Source organism: Camelina sativa, chromosome 9, assembly GCF_030686135.1.
Source record: "Camelina sativa cultivar CO46 ecotype springtype chromosome 9, ASM3068613v1".
Classification (NCBI taxonomy): domain Eukaryota; kingdom Viridiplantae; phylum Streptophyta; class Magnoliopsida; order Brassicales; family Brassicaceae; genus Camelina; species Camelina sativa.
The window spans coordinates 5,280,461-5,301,862 of record NC_141888.1 but is presented as its reverse complement, the minus strand read 5'-3'; the positions used below and the strand labels follow the sequence as shown (position 1 = coordinate 5,301,862).

At 36.3% G+C, this 21,402-nt stretch overlaps 2 protein-coding genes and 1 pseudogene across 3 annotated transcripts; all 3 read left to right on the top strand.

Annotated features, from left to right (window-relative positions):
* Positions 1–3,546: 3,546 nt before the first annotated feature.
* On the top strand, positions 3,547–5,388 carry LOC104715020 (serine/threonine-protein kinase CDG1-like; annotated as a pseudogene). Its single transcript, XR_015566150.1, has 5 exons — positions 3,547–3,564; positions 3,657–3,857; positions 3,957–4,149; positions 4,250–4,650; positions 4,863–5,388. The product of XR_015566150.1 is annotated as a serine/threonine-protein kinase CDG1-like (transcript).
* A 5,027-nt stretch (positions 5,389–10,415) lies between these two features.
* Positions 10,416–11,604, top strand: LOC147937748 (uncharacterized). The gene is made up of 2 exons (XM_087465249.1): positions 10,416–10,895; positions 11,569–11,604. The coding sequence occupies exons 1-2, from the start codon at positions 10,416–10,418 to the stop codon at positions 11,602–11,604; spliced, it is 516 nt and encodes a 171-aa protein (XP_087321375.1).
* Positions 11,605–17,779: 6,175 nt separating this feature from the next.
* Positions 17,780–20,821, top strand: LOC104710510 (putative protein S-acyltransferase 7). The gene is made up of 5 exons (XM_010427128.3): positions 17,780–18,405; positions 18,908–19,090; positions 19,202–19,498; positions 19,591–19,824; positions 19,913–20,821. The coding sequence occupies exons 1-5, from the start codon at positions 18,322–18,324 to the stop codon at positions 20,444–20,446; spliced, it is 1,332 nt and encodes a 443-aa protein (XP_010425430.1). The 5' UTR covers positions 17,780–18,321; the 3' UTR covers positions 20,447–20,821.
* Positions 20,822–21,402: the final 581 nt, after the last annotated feature.

The window sequence follows — 21,402 nt, the reverse complement described above, 5'->3', positions numbered from 1 at the left end:
AATTTAAATTTAACTATGCAAATTTAAAAAATAAATATGGATAGATTAGAAAGGCAAGAAATATAAAAGAAATATTTTTTTATATAAATAAAATAAAAATTGAAAACCATGTTAAATATATATATATATATATAGTACTTTCTACATTAAAATATAGAATCAAACTCTTACAAGTTACAACACATATGAGATACAACAACATTTGATATTGGTAGGAGAGGAGGAGAGAATGTTTACTATAAGATAGTAATCCAAATTAGATAATGGAGATGAATCTTTAAAAAATAGAACAATGTAATATCTATATATATATATATATATAATACTTTCTAAATTAAAATATAGAATCAAACTCTTACAACACATATGAGATATAACAACATTTGATATTGGTGGGAGAGGAAGAGAGAATGATTACTTATAAGATAATAATTCAAATAAGATAAAGGAGATAAATCTTTTAAAATAAGAACAATGTAAAATATATATCATGTAGTCTCTAAAATTAAAATTTAGCATTAACAATTTACAATGATATTTCATTTTTTTTTTCAACCCATACAACAAAAATAAGAAATCAAAAATAACAAAAAAAAAAACGAAAAATGATTTGAGGTATTGTAGAAGAGAATGAGAGAATGTGAAAATGAGATAGTAAAAGAATGTCAATATGAGAGAATGATAGATTGAGAGAATGCTTATTTATATGATAAGAAATGATGGAAGTTACATTTAGAACTATGGAGTTACAATAGTAATTTATTGTGTTTGAATAAAATTGAGTGGTAGAATATGATTAATGCATAATTTATTTTATTTTCAGTTATAATTTTATTTTAATGTGTGAGTTAAATGTATTGTGTTTATTGGATCTTAAATATTGTTTAAAGCAATTAGAAAGCAAATAAAAAAATAAAAAAAATTAGAAAACATTAAATGAAAATCAACCAATAAGGAGAGACCAAAACCTTACTTTTATATATATGATATATTGCTTTAAACTTTGAAATGAGAAATATATTATAAACAATAATTTTACATGAGAAATATATTAATTTAGCCAACTAAAATATGAATATAAGTTTAGCCAACCAAAATAAATAAAAAATATTAAAATTTAACCAAAAATAATTTCTCTTGAAAGATAATAAGTTAGTAGGAGGAATGAATTAATGTACAATTATTGGATATGAGTTACATTTGAGTTAAATGGAGTTACATGTCTTTAATTATAAATAAATATTTTAATTTTTTATAACCTAAAATAAAAGGAATACCAAGTGGCTGAATCAAAATTCACATGATTTGGTTGTTTGTTGATATAAACTCAACACTTACACATAATATTTCAAAATAAAAAATATTACTTTTTAAGTGACAAACTAAATTAGTTTTGTATAAAATTATATGAATTCTTCAATCTCAATAATTTTTAAAATCCCAAGGATAACTTATATTTTTTTGGTTTTCACTCATCAATTTAATTTATAGTGCTAGATTTCATACTAATGGTTTCATCTTTAGAGAATTTACTGAAATGATATTTTAAAAATTATATTTTATTTTTATATTTAAGTTCCAGTTGAATATGTTTTGTTTTTTGAATCATTTTTTATTTTGATTAAAGACACAAAAAACCAATTGTTTAATTATGTTCTTTTTGTTTTCAAAAACCACAAATCATAAAAAAAAATATTATATTGATCTCTGCAGATTTAACAATTGGATCACAAAACAAAGTAGTCTTTATAAATGGATAAATGGATAATTATATTGATCTTTAAATATTATATTGATCTTTATAAATTATTAAAAATGATACATGAATATGTGAGATAACCAGAGACATAATAGATAATCACATATGGATCATTTCAACTTTCTGATCTTATTGTGTGGTGAATATTGTAAGGAAGTATGATAATAATGACTTATAAGATGTTAATATAAAATAGAAAATGGAGATAAACATTTTAAAAGTTTAAAATAAATATATAAGATATACATATCATACAAACTCTAAAACTAAGCTTTTACAATGATATTTGATTTGATTTTTTATAACCCATACAACAACAATAACAAAAAAAGATACAAAACAAAACAAAACAAAACAAAAAAGAGATTTGAGAGTAGTGGAAGAAGATGAGAGAATGAAAGAGTGATAGACTAAGAGAATAAGATAGTGAGTATTTATAGGAAGAGAAATGATGAAAAATTACATTTAGAAAAATGAGAGTTACAATTATAATTTATTGTCTTGTTTTAATACAACTTAGTGGAGAAATAAAGTTAATGCATAATTTATAGGGAAAAGCTATAAAGATTTCAGTTTTATATTATGTGAGTTAAATGTGAAAATTAATTGTTTTAAATTTGTGTTTTAATATAAATTTTTTTTTTGTTAAAATTGCATTGCCAAGTGGACCAATAAGGAGAGACTGGAACTCTACTTTTATATATATGATTTCATTAGTTTTTCTAAATTCAAAAGTTCACAATACCACTAGATTGTTATAACGTCTGGTTCTGAGATTTTATTCCAAATACATGGCAAATATGACCATTTAACCTTCATTTTCATTATATCTTTGGACTTTGATTATAATCGTTCATATCTTTTGAAATAACCATACATAAATTTATTTTGCCCGTTTATTTAGCGCGTCCAAAAACTTGAAATTTAAATTTCTGTTAAAAAAAAATAGTTTAATAATTTCATAGTCCAATAGATATCACAAGTGTGGGGGATTAAAGGATAGACTTTCTATAAAACTTTTTAACATCATAAAATGATAGAATATTTACACTCAAACAATAAATAATTTTTATATCTCAGACGAACATATATGATAAGTAATCTGGTGCAACGTATACCATATAGTAAATATGATAAGTAATCTGGTGCAACGTATACCATGTAATATATGCAAGCCCATGCTTACTTTGTGGATTACGTGGCTTCCCTTACGTTTACCCTATCAAAAACCCTTCAATCAAAACTTTGATTTCCCCTTTTCATAATCCAATCTTATCTCTAATCTCCAAATATTACATAAACCCCTCTCGTTTCTAATCCAATTCTCATCCCTTCTCTCTATTCCTTATCATCATAATTTCATCGAGAACCATCCCCAAAACTCGAAAATGTTAGTCGTGTTTTGGGGGATTTGTATGATGATTCCTCATCTCTGTTGTCATTGTGTTGTGTCTGAATCTCTCAATGTTTGTTCGTTACTAAGCCCTAATAAACCCATAGAGAGTGTGTGTGTGTGTGTGTGTGGTGTGTATCTTACTTTCTCGATCGTGTTTTGGTTGTTTTCCTTGAGACTGATTCCGAGAAAACATGGGGACATGCTTTTGTTTTGGACTCGGTGGAAAAACGAAACTGAAAGACAATTCTGATAAGAAATCCAAATGTGACAAGTCGCCATCATCAACACCGTCTCCTGGTTCCTCTCACTTCCTCTAATCACTGTTCATTATTAATTAATCTTGAGATTAGTCAAATCTTTAATTAATACGATTGATTAGCTTATTGAGTAAATGCTACCGAGTTTTATAGTAACGGATTATCTAAGTCACTGTTAAAAGATTTGTTTATTTGGGTTGATTAATGTCTCTCTTTCATTAATGCAATCATATCTAGATAATAGAGTCACTCATCATTTGTGTTGTTTTGTTTCTCTATAACCAAACCAGAACGAGCTTCAGAAACCGTGCAAGATGTTGAAATCATATGTCAGGCTTTCTCACACCAAGAACTCGCCACCGCGACAAATAACTTTAGCGATGAATCTTTGATCGGAAGAGGTGGATTCGGAACTGTGTATAAAGGAAGGCTAGACACTGGACAGGTAACTTTTGTGTGGTTGCTCTTGTCATTGTAAATTAAACAGTGAAATATCTAAACTGTTTGTTATTCTTTTTGTGTTGTTGTTTGGTCATAATTCAAGGAAATAGCTGTTAAAATGCATGACAATAATGGTGGTGGTCAAGGAGACAAAGAGTATCTAGTGGAAGTCATGATGCTCTCGATTTATCACCACGATAACCTCGTGCACTTGTTCGGCTATTGCGCTGAGAACAATCGAAGACTCCTTGTCTATGAATATATGCCTCTTGGATCAGTAGAAGATCATATCCACGGTTAGAAAAACAAAACACTACACCTCAAACAAGAAAGTCAATAGGGAAGAGATTTATTAAAGTCTTTAAAACCTGTTCTTTTTTTGTGTGTTTTTGTCAGATCTCAAGGATGATCAAGAGCCTTTAGATTGGAACACAAGGATGAAGATAGCTGCAGGAGCCGCTAAAGGGTTAGAGTATCTTCACAACAAAGCAACTCCTCCTGTGATATACAGAGATTTGAAAACTTCAAACATATTGTTAGACCATGAGTATAAACCGAAGCTATCTGATTTTGGACTTGCTAAGTTTGCTCCGACTGAAGGTAAAACTCATGTCTCTACTAGAGTTATGGGAACTCATGGGTACTGCGCACCAGAGTATGCTAGCAGCGGGAAGTTGACGCAGAAATCTGATATCTTTAGCTTTGGAGTTGTGTTGTTGGAGCTTATCTCTGGACGCAAAGCTCTTATGCCCTCATGCGATTGCGTGGATTCTCAAAGTCGCTATCTTGTGCATTGGGTAACGCTCTCAATCTGATTTTTGCTTAAGGATAGATTAGTCTTTAATATCACCATTTAACAGTACTTTTGCCTCTTTTAGACTAATATCGTTATTTGCTATTCTTTGGGACTAATGAATGATATGATATGAAATATGTTTTTATTATGACCTTAATTAATGTTGTGATTTTGATGATGAGCGTATTACGTGTTTCTTCTTTGTCTTAACAGGCACAAACGTTGTTCTCGGGTGGCCATATTGAGCAGATTGTAGATCCAAAGTTATCAATAAAAGGTGGTTTCCCGAAAAAAGCTTTGAAAAGAATTCTTCACGTGGCCATGATGTGTATACTTGAAGACGCAAAGGCTAGACCATTGATCACCGAGGTAGTGAGTACTCTAGATTACATTGTTGAATGTAATCGATGAGGAGGACGACTAGGCGTGGACAAAGAGGAGATACGGAGAGCGCGGGGACATCGAGTTCACCGGATGAGATGACGAGGATGTTGAATGTTCTTGCAGGAAAAAGTGACCCTCTTGAGAGAAGGAGAGTCGTGGATGATGCTAAGTCTTGGGCTGATGATTGGAGGAAGAAGGGCTCTCAGTCAACAGCGGCGAGTCCTTCACAGCGTTGAAGATGAAGAAATTTGTTATTTGCTTAGTATCTTTCTCTTCTTTAATGACTTTGAAGTTGCTTAAGGTTGACATTTTAAAAGAACTTTTTTTCTGAACTTAAATTGACTCAAATTGTTTATGATGTTGAAGAAAAAAAGTTTAAACCATAAATTGACTCAAAGTTAAGTCATCTGAACTTAAAAAGATATCAGAAATATTCTAATTTGATTAAATTTTTAATAAATATTGAAGTAAATTACATCACAAATTTTAAACCATAATACAAAATATTGATGAAGACTTGTTATTGGATTCTACTTTATAAAGAATTTTGAAGACTTCAACAAAATCATCAAAAATGAATAATTAAAAGATTTTGAAAGATTGCTAGAGAGTATTCTATTGTTTTGTTGATTATTTTTCTAAAATCTTGGGAAATACTCCAAACAATCTCTATATTTTTGTGATACTTTCCATGATTTTATTTTGTAAAAAAAGTGTATAAAATCATGAACCAATAACATAATAATTGAATTCATTAACAGTTTTAGATTCTTTTGTTTTAATTGAATAACACAAAACTTTTAATGATTTTATAAAAGTCTGAATCCAATAACCCAAATTTGTTAAAATTTTAAATGACTTTCTACAAATTACAAACTAATAACACTAAAGTTTAGCAGAGTTTAACAAAATCTTGATCTAATAACAACATATTCTTTATAACATTTAAAGTCTTTAAAACTCTATTTAAATCTCAAACCAATAACCCCCACTATTGAATCTCTCACCGATTAAGGTTGAAAATTTTAAAATGTTTTGATATTAAAGTGCATTAAAAAGAATATTATTATATTAGTGAGATATTAAAGTGCATTAAAAAAATATACTTTAGTCTCAAACCAATAACCCCCACTATTGAATCTCTCACAACTTTATATACTCTTAAACTAGTTGATGATTTAAAAAAAAAATATTTTATCATTTTTGTTTTGATGTATTACTCTTATCTTAATATACTTTAGTCATCTTTAAAATATTTTAGAATTGTTATATTTTGGTGCTTATTTTACAATTACTTACTTGAAAGATATATTTTTACCATCTTTAAAATATTCTTTAATAGACATAACACTACTGTTAGTTTCATATCACATATTTGTCTTAAATTAAACCATAAATTCATTTTAGTACTATATATACAATATGAAAATAGGAAATAACTTTTAATTCATATTATTTTGATGAAATCTATAACAAAATTAAAGTTCTATCATATTATGTTATGCATATTTTTATCAAATTCAATAAATATAAATTTACGATTTGATCTATATATGTCTTTGATATACATGTATATATAACAAAGTTTAAATTATTTGATTAATAAGTGAAAACATGTCATTTTCATATAAACAAAATTAATGTATTATTTTTAAAAAATTATCTAGAAAACTAGATCATAAATATAATATGCTGACATGTAGCTACTGACATGGCATGATGATATGTTATCGTTGGAGAAACTCCATTCATCTTTCATATCTAAGATTATATGTATTAAGATCACATCTATTTCTTACAAAGATCAGGTGGTTTAATAACTTTAGTTTATTTGATTCGGTTGTACTATAATCGATTAAAATCTGGTTATATTTCCATATTTTCCATATAATTTAAAACTGCAATACAATTCGGTTAATAAACAAATTTTGATTTAGGGTTAAGCAAGTACAAGATACCCTGGATACAGCTTATTCTAACACATTATTACAGCGGGAAGTTGAGTTATTGAAGGAGCTGGATCTGGTTCTGGAACAAGAAGAAGTGTTGTGGTTTCAGAAGTCCAGGGAGAAGTGGATAGTTCATGGGGATAGAAATACTAGTTATTTCCATACCTCTACTATCATCAGGAGGAAGCATAATAGAATAGAAATGCTGAAAGGGACCGATGGTGGTTGGGTCTCTGATGCGAAGGAGTTGGAGGAGCTTGCCTTGGCTTATTACCAGCGTCTTTACTCGCTTGAGGATGTGGAGGAGGTAGTGGAGAGCCTTCCCCATAATGGTTTCATGCGTATTCTTCAGGAGGACCAGAATGGTCTGTTAAAACCCTTTTCAGAGGCGGAGGTGGAGAGAGCTGTTCGTAATATGGGGAGATTCAAGGCGCCGGGACCTGATGGATATCAACCCGTCTTTTACCAACAAAACTGGGAAGTGGTAGGGGAGTCGGTTAGTCAGTTTGTCTTGGAGTTCTTTCAGACTGGTATTCTGCCACCGGAGACAAATGATGTGCTGCTGGTCCTCATTGCAAAAGTTGAGCGACCAGAAACGATAATGCAATTTCGTCCTATTAGCCTCTGTAATGTGTTGTTTAAAACTATTACAAAGGTGATGGTGGAGAGGCTTAAAGGGGTCATGACAAGGCTTATTGGTCCAGCACAAACGACTTTTATTCCGAGAAGATTGAGCTCAGATAACATCGTTATTGTCCAGGAAGCTGTCCATTCCATGCGTCGGAAGAAGGGAAGGAAGGGTTGGATGTTGCTGAAACTGGACTTGGAGAAGGCATATGATAGAGTTAGATGGGATTTTCTGGAGGATACTCTGAAGGCAGTGGGTTTCTCAGAGGCATGGGTGGGTTGGATAATGGCGTGTGTTACAGGCCCATCAATGAACCTACTGTGGAATGGAGAGAAAACTGATGCTTTTAAGCCGCTTCGAGGTCTACGACAGGGGGATCCTTTATCCCCCTATCTGTTTGTCTTATGTTTGGAGAGACTCTGTCATTTGATTGAAGGTGCAGTGGAGGAGAAAAAGTGGAAACCAATTAAATTGTCATAGTCGGGACCGCGGCTGTCTCATGTGTGCTTTGCGGATGATCTCATCCTCTTTGCAGAGGCGTCGGTTGCGCAGATCCGGGTTATCAGAGGCGTTCTAGAGCGTTTCTGTCGGGCCTCTGGTCAGAAGGTGAGCCTAGAAAAGTCCAAGATATTCTTTTATGAAAATGTGTCTAGAGATATGGAAGCACTGATTAGTGCGGAGAGTGGGATCAAGTCAACAAAGGAGCTGGGTAAGTATCTTGGGATGCCTGTTTTGCACGAGCGAATAAACAAAGAAACATTTGGGGATGTGGTGGAGAAGGTGACTTCAAGGTTAGCAGGATGGAAGGGTCGTCTACTTAGTTTCGCGGGTAGGTTAACTCTAACCAAGTCGGTGCTCGCTTCTATACCAGTTCATACAATGAGCACCATTAAATTGCCACAAGCAACTCTGGACAGGCTAGATCGAGTGTCTAGAGACTTTTTGTGGGGGAGTAATGCAGAAAAACGCAAACAACATTAGTTGCATGGAAGCGGGTGTGTTTACCAAAGGAGGAGGGGGGTCTGGGCATTAGAGCTGCGTCAGATATAAACAAAGCTCTTGTTGCTAAGGTTGGTTGGCGAGTGCTACATGACCATCAGAGCCTGTGGGCACGGGTGGTACGTCATAAGTATAAAGTGGGGGATGTGAACAATCCTGCCTGGACAGTACCAAAGAGTAACTGGTCATCTACTTGGAGAAGTGTAGGTGTAGGCCTGCGTGAGGTGGTGTTGAAAAGGCAGGGTTGGGTCGTTGGGGATGGACGCCAAGTAAGATTTTGGACAGATCGATGGTTCTCAGTCAGACCACTGATGGAAGAGGTAACAGGGGTTTTACCCACCGGGATTGTTGATGTTAAGGTTCGGGATCTTTGGCGGGATGAAGGTGGTTGGGATTATTCTCGGATCTCCCCGTATATCACTGAGGATAAAAAACTGGAGCTTGCTACTATGGCTTTGGATAGCTTCTCAGGCTCTCGGGATCGTTTGTCGTGGAGAGCAAACCCGGATGGTAAGTTCACGGTTAAGTCGGCTTAACGAATGTTAACACAGGACTGCATAGCTAAACCAGATATGAGTAGTTTCTTTTCTCGTATTTGGAGGGTAATAGCCCCGGAGAGAGTTAGGTGCTTTTTATGGCTCGCTGCTCAGCAGGTGATCATGACAAATGCGGAAAGAAAGAGGAGACATCTAACAGATTCAGATGTGTGCTCAGTGTGTCGGAGTGGTGTGGAGTCTATCATTCATGTGCTCCGAGATTGCCCTGCAATGGCTGGTCTCTGTGCCCGAATTTTACCGCAGGCCAAAAGACAGTTATTTTTTCGGTTAACGTTGCTTGAATGGCTGTATGATAATCTAACAGGTCAGGGAGGTGGGACCGCAGGAACTTGGCCCACATTATTTGCTGTAGCGGTGTGGTGGGGTTGGAAGTGGCGGTGTGGTAATGTCTTAGGTGAGAATAGGTCGTGTCGAGATCGGGTGCGTTTTGTGCGAAATTTAGCAACAGAGGTGTTATTGGCTAATGAGCAAGGGCGTACACAGGATGGACGGACTGGATGTGTGGTACGTGAGGTTGGTTGGATTGTCCTGGAATTGGGTTGGTATAAAATGAATACAGATGGGGCGTCTCGGGGTAATCTGGGGTTAGCCACAGCAGGAGGGGTGTTGCGGGATGCAGTCGGGAACTGGTGTGTGGGGTTTGCGGTAACTATCGGTAGGTGTTCAGCACAGCTTGCGGAGCTTTGGGGTGTGTATTATGGCCTTTGTACGGCATGGGAGCACCGTGTACAGCGGTTGGTGCTGGAAGTGGATTCAGAGGTTGTGGTGGGTTTTCTAACACAAGGGATTGTCGAGTCACATCCTTTGTCTTTCCTGGTACGTATGTGCCAAGGCTTTCTCTCAAGGGACTGGTTAGTCCGGGTTGTTCACGTTTATAGGGAAGCTAATCGCCTAGCGGATGCATTAGCCAACTATGCTTTTTCTTTATCGCTTGGTTTTCATGTTTTTGATACAGTTCCTGTCTTAGTTGAACCTTTGTTGCGTGATGATGCGTCTAGTGTTTGTAGCCATAGGCAAGTCCGCATGTAATTTTGTTTGAGTTTTATAATAAAATCTGGGGGCCTTCCCCTGGTCGTTCACCAAAAAAAAAAAAAACAAATTTTGATTTAGCTTTCTGTAATCATTTTGTACATTCCTAATTTCTCTCGATATGATTTATGGTTTTAGAAAACTAACGTATGTATAATGATTATGAAAAAATTTATAATTAGTGAGTAGATAAAATTCATATATACATTATCTTGTAATTATGGGATTGGGATTGGGATTCTTGGCACAGTTGGTTCATTATCTTGTAGCTGGACAGATTACTACGACAAGGACGGGTGAGCTTTGGTTCTACATTAACAATCTACCGATGCGATTCTCTTTACGTGAATTCCATCTAGCCATGGGACTTCCTTGTTACGCTGCTGATTTGCCTGAGATTCAAGGCCAAGAAAACATCAATTGGCCTATAGTAGAAGGAAGTCAGAATCCTTATGTTTTGCTAGTTCTGTTACGTGATATGGAAGATGGTGAAAGCAAAGTCAGCATGGCTATGTTGTTTCTTCTGGAAACATTATTTTTGTTGAAGTATAGCCGTAAGAAGAGTGTATTTTCGTCAGAGATGTACGAGAGAGGGAGAGACGATATGCATAAATATCTTTCTACATACGTTATGATAAAATTCATGTTCGACGCTGCACTTTCTGAATTTCAAAGGCGGATCTTCCTATATCTGACCATGGTTAGCTGTTTTTTTGCTAAATATTTCATAATAAAATAGTAAACCAAGTCATTCCTAAATATGATCACATGGACTTAGTATAAAGAAATTTTCAAAGCTAATATCCTTTTAAGTAGTTGATAGTATATCTTGATAGATTTTGAAGTCGATTATAAAGAATGTAATATCGGGTGCGACATACCAAGTTTAAGGCAAAAGATACTATGCAGATCCATTCCACGGTCTCAAGCACATCATAGAACGATTGAATGACTTGGTAAAATATTATAGTTGTTAAAAAAAGAAAAAAATAAACAGAATCACTCTTCAAGTGTTTCACGAGTACTTAGGTGTCGAAGGAATGCTGGATTTGATTGAAACAGAATCACACAAATTAATGCTGGAATGTCGAAGGAATTAGGATATAGTGTCAAGATTTCTGTAATCATTTTGTACATTCCTAATTTCTCTCAATATGATTCATGGTTTTAGAAAACTTAAGTATGTAAAATTTGTAATTAGTGAGTATGAGTTTCATGCCGCAAATACTCACCTTTTGCATTAGTTATATGTAGGGCATTAGCACAGTTACAGTTATTATTGTAATTTGTGAGTAAAAATGATTATGGAAAAAATTGTAATTAGTGAGTAAACTCGCCTTTTTCTATTTGAGTATTTTAATTTTTTGATTTAGGTTTGGTTTAGTGGTATTTATGAGAATTTCCCTTAAATAAGTAAGTATATATAATTATATTTCATATATTTATTCAATTTTGGTTTGAATTCTGTTTTGGTTTTTCATATTTAAGAGCCTATTGAAACCATGATTTTGAAGATCTATTGGATTTAGAAAATTTGGAATTTTGATAGATTTTAGGGAAGTTGATATGATTTATGGTGAAATTCTTTCAAATCCCACCTAAAACCTTGAGATTTGAATTTCTGTAATTTTAACTAAATAAATCCTCCCAAATCCTCTAGAATCCCTAAGAGAGGGGTATTGAATTAGAATTTTAAAAGATTTTGTAGGCTTTAGCCCTAGCCTCCCTTTTCTCTCTGGCACAACCACCGAGATCTGCTCCCCCGGCGGCGTCGAGCCTGATCGGCGTCGCTGGGACTTGGTTTCTTCTTCTCCACGGCCTCCTCTTCCTCTCTATTCTTCTCGTCTCTAGTTTTAGATCTATCGGCGGCCTGTCGAGATTCCAGATCTCGTCTCTGCTCTTGCAACAGCTTCAACCACTTTCTCTGACTCCGTATCTGGGTACCCCTCTCGGTGAATCCATCACATCGAGTTCCCACTCCCGCATTCCTGCTCGAGAGATCCATCAGTGTTCCTATAGGCCTGGTTCTCGTCAGTCTCACCACCCCATTAAGCCGTCAAATTTAACATCTTACCGCTCCTTGGATCCAGATCCTCTCACCAAGTACTCTGCTTGGCTGGGTTTGGACAGTAGCTTTGTTTTGACGCCGGCACCGGTGAAACATTTGACAAAGAAAACCTCCTCCTTGGTGACCTCTGCTTCTCTCTCGAGAGCTCCCTGTCCCAGGTTATTTCTCTACTCTTATTCTCAAAACCTGGAAGATAGTTTAGGTTGGATAAACTATAAGTCATCCCTTACCTGGAAATGCCTTAGACTCGCTAGTTTTAATCCCTTAGCAAGCCCATATCGTGTACTGTCTTTGTATCCTGCTTGGTCAAGACGAGTCTCACTCGATAGCAGATCCCTAGATAGCTCGATTGTGTTTGTTTCCTCCTCGCGTCAAGGCCAATTAAAGAGCTTGATTTGGAGTCTTGCAATGCTGCTCATTGATAATGTTTCTGAACTGCCAACCGGTTTACCCATATTGCTTGCTCTCCCTGATCCCCTAGCATACATTTTACCAATAGCTCCACTGCTCCAGTGTCTACTTGTAACCAGGTCTAGTCTGAATTCCACTCTTCCCCTGTCTAGTCAATGGTTGGTTAGCTTAAGGATACCTCTAGTCCGAAGACTGCTAGTGAACCTTAACCATCAACTGCTGCTAGTTTGGCCCAAGAGTCTGTTAAGAAACCTGTTACTTGAATCGCTTAAGGATGAACCCCTAGAAGGAGATAGATTGCTGAAGATTGGCATTATGACACCACCTCTACGGAGGGGGTGTTACCTCTGCTTCATCAAACTCTCCCATTTCCCTCGACTAACGATTATGAGATCCAATTGTTTTTGCATCAACTTCTTGAAGTCCCCTCAACCAAGCCTGAAGAATAGCGGCATTATGACTCCTGCTCATAGAGATAGTAGTTACCGCATCCTCCTCAAGCTTCCCTCACCCAAATGCAGAATCACATCCACCTTTGTGATGGTCGATTTGCAGAGCAACACCAACCCTGCTCCGTTCCTTGGCAAAACTCTCACGCGAGTCCTAGCTTTGGTTGATTCCTTGCCACTTAGTCTTTGTTTTAAGACAATGGCCACCCTCTCTTCCCTAGACCTGCTCTTGGAAGATGCATCGATATGCTTTGATCTCACAGGTTCCAGAATGCTGTCAAGCCTTTGGTCCATAGCTCTCAAACTCATAATATCTGTTGCCCCTATATATCTTTACTGCTTTGATGTATCATTTTCTGGGAAGTCCTCTTTGTTAACTCTTAAACTAGTATTTTTCCTTTGTATGTGACTCTTTCATTAATGAATGATAACATCTGTTTGTCCAAAAAAAAAAAAAAAAAAAAGATTTTGTAGGCTTTATGAAATTTTGGATTTTGAGAGATTTCAATGAGATTGTATGATACTTTAGTGGATTTGTTATTATTTTTATTTTATAAAAGACAAAGTAGTTTGTGATTTTGTGAGATTTATTGGAAGATTTTAAGAGATTCACATACAAAGGTAAATCAATTTTTTTTTTTTGAATGAATGTTAAATTTATTCAAACCAAAAAAAACCTTGTTTACAGTACAATGCATCCGTTCACTGAGAAAATTAAGTAGAGCAAAACAGAGCTATTTGAAGCAGAGCAGAAAACACAGTCATAAACGAGAACCCAACCACATGCACAAGCCATCCTTGTGTAACATCGATCCATGCTGCTGTAAGGAGAGTAGCTTATTCCTAACAATCCGGTCAACGGTTTTGATGAGGGTCACCGCAGATTGGGAGAGCTCACCATGCCTTCTCCGGTTTCGTTCACGCTAAATGGTATGGACTGTGGCCTGGAACACAAACTTCAGAATGAATCGGAGCGTAGGAGATAGAGCTGAATCAGTGAGGAGTGTGAGAATGGCACTATATTCCACCGTATAGGAGGTTTGTAGAAGGCGACCCACCAGCTTTTCCCACTCATGATTAGAAGTACTACAAAGGAAAATAGATGATTACGGGTCTCCATTGGAGTGTTACAGAGAATACAAGAGGAATCCACTCCCACATTCCAGGTAAGCATTCTACTCCCCGTTGCAAGCCGATCTAAAGTAGCTAACTAGACGATGAAAGAGTATTTCGGGGTGGCATTGGAAAACCAAACACCGTTATACCAGTTCTTGATAGTACCAAGTTCCCGTATTTGGTTCCATGTGGCCATAGCGGAGAACTTTGGCTTAAACTTACCAGCCTTACATCTCCACAAAGAGGTTCATCGACTTCTCAAACACAAAAGTCATGTCTGTGTCTAATAATTATTGGTTTTAATGGACAACACAATGGAAGATGTTTGGAATATGATTTTTCAGACATGTTTAATATTGCAGAGGAAAACTGCAGAACTAATCAATTGTGGCAAGCGGACTAGAGAGAGAGGAGAAATGATTTTCCAAACAGACGTTTTTTCAATGAAAAGACACAATTGATTCAGAACTGGAATCTGGGGATCAATTCGTTATTCAAAAACCAATCTGGATTCGGATATGATGTTTTGTTTTGTTATGAAACCTTTTTTTTTTCTCCACAATTACCGTAGTAACTGAAAACATTTACGCAAATGTATTTCACACAAGAAAATAAAGGCAAAGTAGAATAGCAATCCAAGAACTTAACCCAAAAAAAACAAACAAACAAAATAATCCTACGAGAGTTTGTGTAGCAGCAACCAAGGTAAACTAGGTTTTTTTCCATTTTGCTCTTCAATTAATCGAAAGGCCAGAAACGCCAGTCGCCAAGTAATCAGAACGAAGAGTGTTTGGACTGGTCAGATTTGTCTTGGATGACTTCAGCACTTCAACCGCTTCATGGACTTTACCAGCTAAGTCTTCCGGTGACTTCAGCAATATAAGCAACTCCGGCTTGTTCATTTCCAAAAGCATCCCCGTAATTTTCTTAGCAAGTTGGGGCTTGAGTTTCTCCACATGAGGGTAAAGCAGCTCTCCGAAAGAGAGAGAGTGAAAGAACAAAGGAAGAGGATGCCTTTTTTTTTTTTCGTTTCTTGAGAGCTTTGATTTTTTTTTTTTTTTTCAAATCCTTCAAAATAACACATATGTAGGTAAAGTCTTAAAGAAGAGAACGACATAACCAAAAAAGATCTTTTTCTCCCAGACACGATAATCAAGGGACCTTCACTGCAACTCTCCTCCTCCGACGCCGATAAAGGAAAACCTTGCCGGCGTCGGGACATAACCGGCGTCTCTATTCCTTGTTCTCGCTCTTGCAATCTAGTTTTCTTTTTCGTCTTTTATTATCTTTTTCCCCCCGTTTACCTCCCCTTGACCCTCCCCACCGACATGCATCTAACCGATCTACAATCCAAAGAGGACAGTTGCTGGTCGGAGTCTTCCAACTCTTTACCGCTTCCAAACTCTTTCTCGGAGATGCCTTTTGAAGACCCTTCTTCTGTCAGATCTGGTTTTCTGATCCACCAAGAGGAGCAACTAAACCAGGTAATCTCGATGGCAGGAACAGATCCTCGTCCATCAGATGTGCCCTGCCTGGTGGAAACGTCGACGGTACACGATGGCTTCCTCTTCCTGGTATCGTCTTCCTGTACCGGAGATTTGAAGCTCCTAGGGTCCCTTTCAAAAGCTTTAAGCCCCGATTCGAACCCCCAATCATCTTTCCTCCCTTCACCGGAGATGTTCGAACCCCTAAATCAGACATCTGCTCAACCCGGCCGCCGCGCAAACTTTCCTCTGCCCTCGACTGCGAAACTAGGTTTCCTGCCGTTGGGCCCATTTCTCCTCGGCCCGTTAAGGTTCTTGAGCCCATTAACAAAAGATGTCGCTTTCGATCTTCCCCTGCTCTCATCCAGGTTTGAGCGGAACTCATATCTCTCATACTCTAGTCAATATGTGTGTAGGCTTATGGAACCATTTGTTCGAAGACTGCATTTGGAAAATAACCCACCACTGTTGTTAGATTGGTTAGAGATAGATATAGGAAACCTGTTTTTAGATCGAATCATTGATTCTGCTTTGAAAGTTAGAAGCTTGAATGAACTCGGCATTATGATCCAGACCATTTGGCGCTGTGATTACCGATGTATCTTCAGGCCTTCTTCCTCATCACCATGTATGCTTATCGAGACCCCTAAAATGCAATATATCAACTTGTTGAAGTATCCTACAAAAAACCTGAAGTTCAGTGGCATTATGACCCCATCTCCATGGAGTGGGAGTTACCACCGTAGCTATCAGAGTTCCACATCAAAGCATAACATCTCCAGAACCATCACCACCACCCGGGTTACAACCCACCGAATCCCTGCCAAGGCAATGCTTCTGCTTCTGCCCCTCTCCCCGGAGAACTTTGTCAGCACTCGGATCCGTCGATGTTGATCAGTCTTGCAACCATGATCTCACCTGTCTCAGCTTGCTTCTTAGTGGCTGCCTCACAGCTCTCTTGGACTATTGCTTGATGTTTTTTATCTTCTTGTTTATGACTTTGGGGAAAGTCTACCTTTGTAATCTCTTTAATCTGTTGAACCTTGGAATCTCAATTCCTTTCCTCTGTATTGTTTCTATTTGAATGAATGGAAACCTACCTTTGATCAAAAAAAAAAAAAAAAAAAAAAAAAAACACATATGTAGGTAAGATTGTTCCATTCTTATTTTTCACTAGTTTTCAACTAAAGAACTATCCAAAATCTTTTAAAATCAATGTTAAAACACTTCTACAAAATAAATTGTCAAATTTGAATAACAATGGATTTTATAAGATTTTTATAAATCTATGATTGAATAACAAGATATTCTAAGTTACTTTGACTGATTTTAAGGAAATTCTAAATTCAATAACACTAGATTTGGATAGTGATTTAAAAATCACAAATTGAATAATAGAAGATTTTAATAAAAAAACAAGAATCCTTTAAAATTCTAATTCAATACCCCCCCTCTAAAACTTATTAAAATCTAAATCCACAAACTGTTTTGAATAACAGTGGATTTTAAAGTAGATTTTTAAATTATCAATTCAATAACATGGATTTCATGAGACTTTTTAAAATCCTTGATCGAATAAGATAAGATTTGTAAATTTTATACAAATCACTTAAAATATTAAGATCTGATATAACATTTTATCGGTTTTGGATTTGGTTTGGTTTTCTTTTTTCTCGACCTTGGTTTGGTTTGTTCCTTTGATTCCAGATATCTTGATTGATTAAATATAATAGTGAGATTCTTTTTGTATAATAAAAAATGATGGTAAATTATGAATCAAAAGAAAATAAGAATGTTATTTTTTAAAAATCTCGAGGGAAAAAAGATGTAAAGGAAAAATGATGACATGCAACATGAGTAATGATGTACTCAACCTTGTGTAACAACACAACAAACATTACAATATTCTTCGAGCCTTGAAAATATGAATTTACCACAAGTGGGCCTAATAACATTGTCTATAAACCTAATTCTATAGTATAAAACTAAACCAAACCCAAATCAAAAATTTTCCTCTATAAACAAATCTGAATACCGGAATATCCCATGCCTAATTAACAATTATATTCTGTATCAAACTCCTAATTTTATTTAGCGAAATGACGAAGGAGATATGGTCCACCACCTTAGTAATTTTGACTGCGTTTTACTAAGTGATGAACCAATAAAAAAATAACACGTCAGCTGATGTTACTTTTTTCATTCCGCTGTCAAAATATAAAAAACGACGGTCACAGTTTATTTTATTAGTTTTTTTTTTTTTTTGAGAAGACACCAAAAAGAAAAAAAAGGGTGTGGGGAAAGGAACCCACCATTGAAATTGGGGGAAGCAGAGAGGCCAACAAAAAAAAAACCCCTTCTTTTTCGCTGGCTTACTCGTGCCCTTGTCGGCTTACTTCGCCGGAAATCTGAATAATCCTTTCCGCCGGAGACTCCTCTCTCTCTCTTACCCAACCTAGTCTCTTTCCTTCTTCGTCTTCCCTTTTTTGGGGTTTTTTTTTTTTTTTTAATACTTACGAGTTTTGTAAAACTCAGTTCTTGGTGACGCCGTCGTGTGTGTGAGAGAGAGATTGAAGTAGTAGAAATTGAGGTTGAGATATGTATGTAGTGCCTCCTCCTCAGCGATCTGATTCTGGATCCAATGGTGATTTAAGGGTTTACCAAACTTGGAAAGGCAGCAATGTGAGTCCTTTTTTTTTTGTCTTCTCTGAGTTTGGGTTTTCTCATTCTTAAAGCATCTTCTGGTTTTGTTCTTCTTAGTTTGCCTAAGCCAATTTTTTTTTTTGATTTTAGCTATGTCTCTATTTCAACCTAGTTCAAATTGGAACTTGGTTTGTGTTGATAGTCATTTGGAGAATCCAGTCCAGCTATTGCCTTTTTCGAGAATCCTTAGATTTTGATGTCGTTTTCGTATGTATCACTTGGTGGGCATAAGCTTTTTAGAAGCCTTTTGTGGTGGGATGGTTTTAAGCAAAACAAGGCATTTTCACTTTATCTATATATAGCTCAATCATGGTTTCAGTTACTTTGGTTTGTTATATATATATATAGTTTGATGCCTGTTTATAAGGAGGTTTTGAATAACCTTCTCGTTCTAGATGATTCTCTGGTTATTGAGAAATGCTTTATTATTCTTGATAGTTTCTCTACTGGAGTGTTAAAGTTTCTTCCTTCAAATTTGCAGATATTCTTTCTTCAAGGAAGGTTTGTATTTGGGCCAGATGTAAGATCACTGGCGCTGACCATTTGTCTCATTGCTGTCCCTGTTACAATTTTCTGTATCTTTGTCGCAAGGAAGCTTATTGATGACTTCTCCGATAGCTGGGGAGTATCAATAGTAGCTGTTGCCGTCGTGTTCACCATTTATGTAAGTGTATAGTCTTTCTCGTTTTGTATATGTTCTCTATAAGCTGATGCTTTCATTTTGTTGTATTCACCAAGTTTTTGACTTTCCATATAATTCCGTTTCTTTCTTCAGGATTTAATTCTTCTGCTGCTTACATCTGGAAGAGATCCAGGTATTATCCCAAGAAATGCTCATCCTCCAGAGCCTGAAGCTCTTGATGGCAACATGGATGCAGGGGCTGGCCAGACTCCGCAGCTGCGACTGCCTCGCATTAAGGAAGTAGAGCTCAATGGTGTCACGTTTAAGGTCAAATACTGTGACACTTGCATGCTCTATAGGCCGCCTCGGTGCTCTCATTGCTCAATTTGCAACAACTGCGTAGAAAGGTTTGACCATCACTGCCCTTGGGTTGGCCAATGTATTGGGATGGTAAGTCACAATCCAACTGGAACTGTCTTTAAACTATCCACATTAACCATAATTCCCTAAAAAGTAATCTCATATTCTAATGGTTGTTGCAGAGGAACTACCGATTCTTCTTCATGTTTGTCTTCTCCACGACACTTCTCTGTATATATGTGTTTGCCTTCTGCTGGGTCTATATAAGAAAGATTACGGATTCAGAGCATACAACCACTTGGAAGGCTATGCTTAAAACTCCTGCCTCCATTGTTCTGATAATCTACACATTCATATCAATGTGGTTTGTTGGTGGCTTAACAGTGTTCCATCTATATCTCATCAGCACGAACCAGGTATGTTGCTAACCAATCCAATCCTGATTCCTCTATTTTAGAAAATTCGGAATCACTGTAACCGTCGATTTTCCTTTGTTTAATGCAGACTACATATGAGAATTTCCGTTACAGATATGATCGACGAAGCAACCCACATAACAAGGGAGTTGTTAATAACTTTAAAGAAACGTTTTGTTCCTCAATCCCTCCTTCAAAGAATGACTTCAGAGCCATGGTCCAGCGAGAACCTCCATTGCCTCCTAGATCTGTAGCAGGCGGTTTTATGAGTCCAAACATGGGTAAAGCCAATGATGACATTGAAATGGGAAGGAAGGCTGTTTGGGCAGACATGGGTCCGACAATGTCAGATCATGGTGACGGTAAACATGGTAACAATGAGCGGTTACATGTTAAGGACGGTGAGTTAGGCGAGCTATCTCCAGACATTAGGACAACAGTTGATGAACAGAGTGATAGGCCGGGAATGCACCCGAGACGCTCAAGCTGGGGAAGGAAAAGCGGAAGCTGGGACATGTCACCAGAAGTTATGGCCTTAGCAGCCAGAGTAGGAGAACAAAACCAAAACGGCGGAGGAAGCAGCAGCGGAAGCGGTTTAGTAACTGAGAACCGGCCTACATAATTGAATACACGGTTTAGAAACTGAATGAAGAAAGAACAGAGCCGAAATTTCGGTATGGTGAATACAGGTTTAGAGAAAATCTGAGGGGAGTTACTTTTTCTTTGCTTTTTCAAATGTGTGTGTTTTGGATTATTCAGCTTAAAATCAGTCTTGTGGTTTGTGGAGGGATAGAACTTGCTAGTGTTCTTAATGTGGAAAGTGGTTGTGTTGGGTTGGGTTGGCTTTGTTGTGGTATTCAAAGGTTGAATTGGTGTGCTGTTTGTATGAGTGAGCTTCTTCTGGATTTGTTTTTTTTTTTCTTCTACTTTTCTTTTAGCTGTATGTTAATACATTTAACCAGAGATCTATGTTTTAAGGTATTAGAGAAAAACAAAAGAATTCTCTTATTATCAAGAAGCTGAAGCTGAATTATTAAGACATGTGGACCAAAAGACGGAACATTTTTATAGTTGTTCACTGAAGCATGGCTCTACAGTTAATGCATAAGAGCCCCTTAATGCTCTTGTTGTTTTTTGTTCTATATTAATTCAATTTGTTTCTCCTCTATATTAATACAATTTGTTTTTGTTTCATAGGACAAGGTTACAGAAGAAGAGTGTGCTAAAGGTCTCCGCAGTGTCAAAGACATAGTCAAGAAAATGTCCAAATCAATTATTAAAGCCTTGAATTATAGAGTTTTAATGAATTTTCTGAAAATCTAAAACAGCAGATCATAAAGACAGGATCTTAAAGAGAGTCGATAAGATTTTCATCAGTACTACATACATTTATATAGATGGAGAGACAAATATATACAACATATATATTAAATATAACAATGGACCTCAAATGGAAGAGTGTATGCCTATCTTTTTAGGAAATACTTCAAGAAAGCCCCTCTAAAATTAGGCATATGGATTTTACAACTAATCAAGGATTTTGCTGTCTCTCCTCTTCGCTTGTGTCTTTTGGTAGAC